Genomic DNA, 8,908 nt, shown 5'->3' with positions numbered 1-8,908 from the left:
AATTGATTTTTGGATGGTTGGCAGAAGTTGCTCTTGGAGGATGTTTTGGTACCATTCTTTATTCATGGCTGTGTTCTTAGGCAAAATTGTGAGCCTATGAACAATATTTGTGAATTTTTAATTAAAATTCTTGGTGCAAGGATTATAAATTACCAAAAAAACGTCCAACATGATCTTACTCTTATTTTTTCCGTCATTTTGTGGGCTTTTAAGTAGTGTCTCATAATTAAATGAATAGTTTCCACCTGTACATAATTAAAGTGTTTCACCTAATTTAAAAATAAATATACCTGTCAAAGGTTTAACAGTTCCTTGGTGTATTCCTAAACCAGTCAGTCAAGCAGTGGAAATCCCTAACCCTGAAGCATTTCTCGAAAGTTGGCTTTTTCAGGAATTCAGAACAGAGGCATTCTTGCGACACTTTGTTGGGGTGGCAAAAGGTGAGTCCTTTCACTGCAAAGTGCCACTTATCGCACTTTTATTGGCAAGCTACTGCACTTCAAGTGCCCAGATGTTATCCTCAGAATGACAAGAAAACAAGGGCCTTTAAAATATGTGAACTACACAGTTCTGGTGTTTCCAGAGTTGGCCATGGATATACAGAACTGCCATTCTCAGTTCACACATATAAAGAGAAAGTTGCAAGAGCTTCAGTTGCCTTATACCATGTTGTTTCCGGCTCGGCTGCAAGTATCGGCAAATAGATAGTCAGTATAAATAAGATTTAGCTTTGATTTGTTTGATTAAAAAAGTGTAACTTAGTTAGAAAGGGTATGCAGTAAGAAGATGGTAGTGGTTATTGGCATTATGGGAATTTTAAAATATTGACTAGATAAAAACTCAAACAGGAGCTGCTTATGAGGCTGCCCTCCTGGTGTGCCTACTGAAGTAAGGTGACTGGGGTCCAGATTCCTATCACAGTGATGGAGAGCTTACAGCCAATTGGCTGGGACCAGCAAGACACAAGACTCAGAACTACAGCTTGACAGGGAAACTCTGTAGCTGCAGCTTGGCTGGACCTGGTTTAACCATTACACCATAAGATTTTACAACGTGGTTTGGAAACTACATCTTGGTCTGGTGAAGCAATTTCTATTATTTACATAACTGTTATTGTCCTATTGACTCTAGGATACTGTGGGGGTTCTTTTGAGTTTGCTGAAGGTGCTGGTGAAGTTATTTGAAGTTATTTTTGTCAAAGTATTAGTTATTACCATATTTCCCCATGTATAAGGCGCTCCCATGTATAAGACATACCTTAATTTAGGCCCCAAAATTAGAAAAAATATATATTACGGTAGCTGTCAAAAAGTGTGCGAAGATCAGAATCAGAACAGCCGGCCAGTACACTCTCCCTGCCTGTCTCTGCCGAACGGACCTGCACATAGTTTGCAGTCGCTGGCAGCAAGCCTTTGCAATCGCGCCCCCCCCTTCCTCCCCCCTTGCTGCCAGTGTAACGCTGCTTCCCCCTGGACCCCCACTACCACTGTATAAGACGCACCCAGTTTTTAGACTCCAAATTTTTTGGAAATAGGTGCGTCTTATACATGGGGAAATACGATATTTACAGTTGTTTTATCTTCTGTAATAAAATATACAGTTGCATCATCCTTCTCTTCTTGCTTGTGTGATCCAAAGAAGAAAAATTAACACTTTCCACACTAATCATAGCAAACTGGAAATACACGGATTTATGGACCCACCAACGTTTATCCCCTTCTCCAATTCTCCTAAACCTCCCTCCTATGTGCAACCCTCATAGCCATCAACTCCTTTCCCTGAACCTTTTTAAACTGTTCCTCTCCCCTACCTATAACACCGGATTGGATAACGGGAAATAAAACACTATTAAACATCCTAAAATAAACCATTTAATAAGAAAATGTTCTTCCAATGTCTTTAACTTTTTTTCTTGCATAACAAATTCAAAGCTGGCCATAAAATGACAGGGTCACAGTGCACTGAACAGGGAAAGTAAAAACATTTACAAGATCCAGAATGCTTGGTAATACTACAACTTGCGTCAGAGTCTGAAAAGTTAAAAACAGTACTATGTTTTATTACAGTTCTCAATCATATGAGAAATAAAAAGCTGGAGAACAAATGAAAACATAATGGTCCATGTACAGTAGTAATGGCACTTCACTGAAACATGCAGCTTTTACATAAAAACAAAAAAACAAACAAAAAACAAAACAAACCGTGCAGGACGTTGTCACATGGAGAACATGTGCCAAACAACATGTAAAAGAGCAGCAGGAGGAGAAGTGACGCCTGTCACCTGTGCAGTCTTAAGTCACGGTAATACACAATGTTGCACTGCGCACCTCAGCTTAGTCTTTATGTAAATATTACATACAGTAGTGATTAAGAGATGACTTGCTGAAGTACATTAGGCCATATTTTCTCAACGGCTTTATTCTTCATCTGTGCAAACCTGCCCACCAGGGAAGAAGAAGACACAATCAGACTCGTTTGTTTACAGTATTTGAACACATATTTGCATACATGAACACATTTCTCAAATTCTTTTTTTTTTTCTTACACATTCAATACAATAGGTTACATTTCAGATCAGCATGCATTTCTAACCCATATACACTTTACAGTGTGTAGACTTTAGCAGTACGGTGGCTTAGTGGTTACCACTTCAGCCTCACAGCACTGGGATCATCAGTTCAACTCCCAACCATGGCCTTATTTGTGTGGAGTTTGTTCTCCCCGTGTTTGCGTGGTTTTGCGCCAGGTGCTCCGGTTTCCTCCCACACTCCAAAAACATACTAGTAGGTTAATTGGTTGCTATCAAATTGACCTTAGTCTCTCTAACTGTGTGTGTGTATATTTTAACTCCATTTGGACAGGGACCGATGTGAACGAGTTCTCTGTACAGCACTGCGGAATTAGTGGCGCTATATAAATAACTGATGATGATTTCATATGTCTTGAGAGAAATTCCCTTTTTTGATATATGCAGTTATATTGCAATTAATATGGAATTACCCATTTTGCAGAAAATTAAGTTTCCTAGCTAAAATGCAGAAAGTTACATGTGTCATTCATTCAGTCAATAACCTGAATTAATGTAAGGTTCTGAACCATAACAAGTTCTGAGAAATGTAAGTTATGATCCTACTGGACCTTCATTTTTAAAGCACCATACATCAGCATCAGTAGGTATGATCGCGACACATGTACAGAATAAGATAACTGATAGAAATCTGAACAAATTAATTAGAGCGGGATGGAAATAAATGTAATGAGAAGTCTTAACCAATATGGCCCCATAGTTCAATGAAAAGTTTTACCAACCTTGACAAATGGATGGTCCAGGAGCTGGCTAGCCGTCCATCGCTTCTTTGGATCACTTTCCATGCAGTGAGAAAGAATATCTTTTCCTTCTGGGCTTATTCGATCTGGAATGGGGGGCTTGTGTCCCATCCCCACTTTGTACATGATCTGGAAGTTGTGTTCATATTCATGCCAAGGCCTCTGTAACAATGAAACATATCTATTAAAAGAAGTATTGGCAGTATTAATTCAAGTATTACAGGCTGCAACTCAGCATTTCTACAAAATATATTATAGAATACCTAACAATTAGTCATATTGATACATTTACTCGATAAACAGGCTGAATATATATATAAAAAAGGTTTAGTATGACAATATGACAAAAGTAAATGTTTGGAAACAATCTCAGTTTCCAAACAAAGTCCCTTAAAAAGGAGGCATTTTACTTATTTTTAAAGGTCAACTTATTTTTGTTTCTTTTATTAGTAAGGTGAAAACAAATAAAGGGGTTATTGTGTTTACACATGCTGCAACCTGACATTTCACCATGACCAATAAATTAGTGGATCACTGAGAACTTTGAACACGTACAGATGGCTAAATTTTACTGGAACACAGGTTTAGATTTCTAGCCAACACCCAGATGACATATGTATCAGGTCAAATTATGACACCACATTGTGATAGCAGTCGTCATTCCTGTTATTGTCTATGGAGTTTAACACGATGGTTAGACAAATTATTCCAAAACTAACCAACTAAAATCACACTATGGCCATTTAGATCCTATTTAGTTTCAACAACTATGGGCTCCTCTAAACACTACTTTTGTTGTTGTGTTTTTGTTGTTCATTATTAAATTTGGAGCTGGACATGACACAGATTTGTCTTACCTTTCCAGTAACCATTTCAATGAGGACACAGCCAAGACTCCAAATGTCTGCTGCTCGACCGTGTCCTTCGCCTTTAGCTCTGGTGATAACTTCTGGGGCCATGTACGCTGTAGAAAAACACATTTTTCACACAAGGAAAAGGATTATTTATGTTATAACCTGATAATAGACAACATGTCTTAACTTTGTCAAAATACAGTACTTTTTATATTCTTAGTTTTAAATGGGTATTTGATTTTAAATTAGTGTTCCTAATGCCAGCTATGGGATAATCATTTTCGCAGTAATTCTGTCTAAAGGGCAAAATATCAAGGAAATAGAACACAAACAGCAAATGCAGATGGCTCACTCCCACAATCAGCTGCTGTAATGTAACAACATAAAATGAAAACACACATTTAAGGGCCCTGCTTATAGAGTACAGAAAACTATGGAGACAAGTACAAGAGACATCATGCCTTTGGAAAAACACATCTAACAATCAGTTATCAGAATCCACCATTCTATAACAGCTAACTGTTTGCTCAGAATTAAAAGGATGAGCGGAAACATAAGAGTTATGAGTATCATCTTATACCTGCTGTCCCCAAGGTGCTGTTTACTTCACCAGGCATGGTCTGCACATTATTCTTCAGTTTCACTGAGCATCCAAAGTCTCCCAATTTTATCAGCCCAGAAGATGTAAGAAATATATTTGCTCCTGTGAAGTGAACATAAAGTATACCATTGGGTTAGACAAGTGTGCAGGTAGTAAAACAGAAGTTGCCATACACCTCTGTGACTGGCCTTCTTGTTTAGTACAGGCTATCCAACCCTTCAAAACTTATACCACACAAGTGTTTCCAAGGTAGAGGATAATCAGCAGCCCTGTCGCTCCATGTCAGCGTAGTAGTAAAGCAAGGGGATGGCAGTGGTCATGATTAGCATGCTGGTCGGCTTTTTAGCATGCTTGTATGGTCAATTAGTATGCGGAAAAGCCTAATTGGCATATTAAATAGCTACCCGAGCAACCCCAGGAGAGCTTTGCCTTCACTGACTGCTTTGCATTAGAGCAAGAAACGTTTTCAATATTCATCATACGACGCAAGTGATATCACTCAATTGAAGTTACATTTTACAGATGTAATATCGCTACTCTCCAAATAACTGACATCTCTACTCATATTTTACATCAATTCACGTCACTTGTGTATTATAGATAAATACCAGATTTTACCTCTCTGAATGCCCAACACATTTTCCTGTGTTATATATTGGGTATCAGACACTCTGCCAGGTAGATCATGTAATTCTAGCTTAAAAATTCTGCATGAAACATCAATATACTATTTTTTTTACCTTTAATGTCCCGATGAACAATACCATGTTCATGAAGCACATTTATTGCAATGGTGATCTGCTTTGTGTAAAGTCGTATGACATGTTCCTGAAGGCCAAGCCTAGAAACTTCCTCCAAAGTACCTTCATCACAGTATTCCATAAAAATATACATTTCTTCCTGGATTTGGGGCAAGAAAACACTTTTGTATTTTCAATCAAATGAATTATTTAATCTTAACAAAAACACATTCTGAACCACAATAGTTGGTAACTACAACAATAAAACAAAATAAATAAAATGGTGGAACAGGTGACAGAACATTAATGCAGAAAAGATCACACTACAGCAGGGGTGCTGACAGTGGTTATACAATTTCAACCGGTGGTAATCCAATACCCGATGCTGGCAACCCCGACAAGAGCGACGACGACATCTTTAGTACGAATATTGAGGAGTGCGATCTATACTTCACAATGACTGTTTACTATACGGATTCCGAGGAAATGCGATTAATGAAGAGGGTGGCAGCACAGAATGACGTACTGTGCATGTCGACAGTAATCTTTCTACAGTTAAGGGGGCAGTTGTAAGAGGCGCCGCCTCTTCAATGTTAATAAGTAAGGCTTAGATATTGTAGCCTTAAGGTATTCTCCAATTGCCCCCTTAACTGTAGAAAGATTACTGTCGACATGCACAGTACGTCATTCTTTGCTGCCACCCTCTTCATTAATCGCATTTCCTCGGAATCAGTATAGTAAACAGTCGTTGTGAAGAAAAAGTCACGCTCCTAAATATTCGTACTAAAGATGTTGTTCGCCTGTAACAAACATTACAGCAACTTATGTTACAACTGAATATTTTGGTTAAGGTAAGAAGAGAGGGGGAGGGAAAAAAAAAAAAAAAAAAAGATACTTGTGTGATCTCTACATGAAATAAAGAAGACCGCTGTAATATGCAGGTTAATAATAAATTAGATACAATCAAAAACAATATGTTAATCAACTTTAGTCAGAACAGAGTTGTCTAGTGTGCTGTCACATATACACTATATGGACAAAAGTATTTGGCCACACCTGTTAATTATTGAATTGAGGTGTTTCAATCAGACCTGTTGCCAGAGGTGTATAAAATCAAGCACCTAGCCATGCAGTCTGCATTTGCAAGCATATGTGATACAAAATGGGTCGCTCTGAAAAGCTCAGTGACTTCAAGCGTGGTACAGTGATAGGATGCCACCTTTGCAAGACTGCTAGGGGAATATCCAGTAGGATTGAAATTTCACAACCAACTGTAAGTGATATTATTAGAAAGTGGAAGAGTTTAGGAACAACAGAAATGTAAAGACCATGTAAAGACCATGTAAAATTACAGAGAGGGTTCAACGACTTCTAAGGCGCATGGTGCATAAAAGTCGCCAACGATCTGCTGATGTTGAAGGGTTACGAAATTCCACTGGCATTAATGTAAGCACAAAAACTGTCTGGCGGGAGCTTAATGGAATGGGTTTCCATGGCCGGGCAGTTGCACGCAAGCCTCACATCACCAAGACCAATGCAAAACGTCGGATGGAGTGGTGTAAAGAACACTGACACTGGACTGTGGAGCAGTGGAAATGTGTTCTGTGAGGTGATTAATCACGATTCTCTGTTTGGCAGTCAGATGAGCGAGTCTGGATTTGGCGTATGCTGGGAGAATGTTACCTGCCTGACTGCATTATGTCAACTGTGAAGTTTGGTGGAGGAGGGATAATTGTATGGGGCTGTTTTTCAGGATTTGAGTCGGCCCCTTATCTCCAGTAAAGGGCAATCTCAATGCTTCAGCATACCAAGTCATTTTGGACAATGCTATGCGCCCAACTTTTTGGCAACGGTTTGGGGAAGGCCCTTTTCTATTCCAACATGAATGTAGTCATTGCACTGGGGCACAAAGACATGGTTTGACGAGTTCAGTATGGAAGAACTTGATTGGCCCGCACAGAGCCCTGACCCCAACCCATTGAACAACTTTGGACTAAACTGGAACGGAGATGTCAAGCCAGGCCTTTTCGTCCAACATCAGTGCCTGACCTCATAAATGTTCTAGAGAAGGAATGGACACAAATTCCCACAGAAACACTCCAACATTCTGTGGAAAGCCTTCCAAGAAGAGTGGAAGCTGTTATCGCTGCAAAAGGGGAACCAACTTCATATTAAACTATATGAAGACAAGGTCATTACAGTCCCTGTTGGTGTAATGGTCAAGTGTCCAAATACTTTTGTCCATATATGTATGCCAAAATCTGTATCGTCTGTCATAGATGCTTCATTATAGAATTGACAATTGGAATGTGTTGTCCATCACTTCCATGGTGCCCCCTTCGCTTTCTGACCACTTGACAATGTAGAGGTGTGTGCAGAATAGTGGAGCGCTGGGTGATTAGCATTTCCTTGTGTCCAGGGTTCTCTTTCAGTGAAATAACCTTTCATGTAATAGCAAGTTTTACATTTACTTTACAGCTTCTTAACTTCCTTAATGACTGGGATACTTTGTGACTTTATAGCCAGACACACACTGCACAGTATTCTAATGATGCCGTACAGAAACGATCGCGTGGATCAAGAACCATTCATAACACTATATAGCAGGAAGTTGTGATGAAGGAAGGCTGCTAACATAAGTTTGGGTGATACAGAATGCAATATAAGAGACCCTATGTGGAGGGATCATAGAAAATACTATTTTTATTTTATTATTTTTTTACAATCATTTATTTCAAACAAGTTTTTGCTTTAAGCTTCTCTTTAAACAAATAATGCTTACTCTGTGAAGTTCCACACCAAAATAACGGACTAGATTTGGGTGTTTAATGCCTTCAAAGATTTTCAGTTCATCTGCAGTTTCTTTTATGGTCTTATGGTCATTCGGCTGAAAGCGAATCTGGAACATAGAAATAAAAATAGACCTGTTTGTACATTTTTATTTAGCAGAAATATCAACTCTACGAAATATACATTTCTACTTTGAAATAAGTAGCATACATACTCTGGTTTCTATAACATACATGAATAATATAGCTAATTTCTTAAATGGCCCAGTTGCAGCCAACCTAGGTTATTTTCACTTTTTGGCTTCCCTGACAACACCACAGACTATATTTTTCTGCATTTTATGAATATGTAAAAAGATATGCTGTCATACTTATTCAAAATTAGGGTAAATAATTCACAAAAGTAAAACAACAAGCGACGAGCAGAAATATCCATGTATTAAACGGAAAAATACTTTATTACACATGCTTGTTGTTACTTTATTTTTCTATATGTGCATAGAAAAACTATATACAGAGATGAGTAAACGAAGGTAATCTTATTCATCTGCATATTATGAGTGGCATTACTTGAGAAGTATCAAGAGACTTGAGTGT

At 38.4% G+C, this 8,908-nt stretch overlaps 1 protein-coding gene across 5 annotated transcripts in view; it reads right to left on the bottom strand.

Annotated features, from left to right (window-relative positions):
• Window positions 1–1,858: 1,858 nt before the first annotated feature.
• Window positions 1,859–8,908, bottom strand: part of MAP3K4 (mitogen-activated protein kinase kinase kinase 4) — a 93,462-nt gene continuing 86,412 nt past the window's right edge. For all 5 annotated transcript variants that reach the window (XM_075203265.1, XM_075203267.1, XM_075203263.1 and 2 more), the window contains 6 exons: window positions 8,305–8,421; window positions 5,523–5,682; window positions 4,762–4,884; window positions 4,185–4,291; window positions 3,310–3,489; window positions 1,859–2,437 (listed from right to left, as the gene is read on the bottom strand). In XM_075203265.1, coding sequence (XP_075059366.1) covers window positions 2,417–2,437; window positions 3,310–3,489; window positions 4,185–4,291; window positions 4,762–4,884; window positions 5,523–5,682; window positions 8,305–8,421 — 708 coding nt within the window. In that variant the 3' untranslated portion in view covers window positions 1,859–2,416. The remainder of the gene's footprint in view (window positions 2,438–3,309; window positions 3,490–4,184; window positions 4,292–4,761; window positions 4,885–5,522; window positions 5,683–8,304; window positions 8,422–8,908) is intronic.

Source organism: Mixophyes fleayi, chromosome 3, assembly GCF_038048845.1.
Source record: "Mixophyes fleayi isolate aMixFle1 chromosome 3, aMixFle1.hap1, whole genome shotgun sequence".
Taxonomy (NCBI): domain Eukaryota; kingdom Metazoa; phylum Chordata; class Amphibia; order Anura; family Limnodynastidae; genus Mixophyes; species Mixophyes fleayi.
The sequence above is the reverse complement of the archived record's forward strand: the minus strand, read 5'-3'. Positions and strand labels throughout refer to the sequence as shown.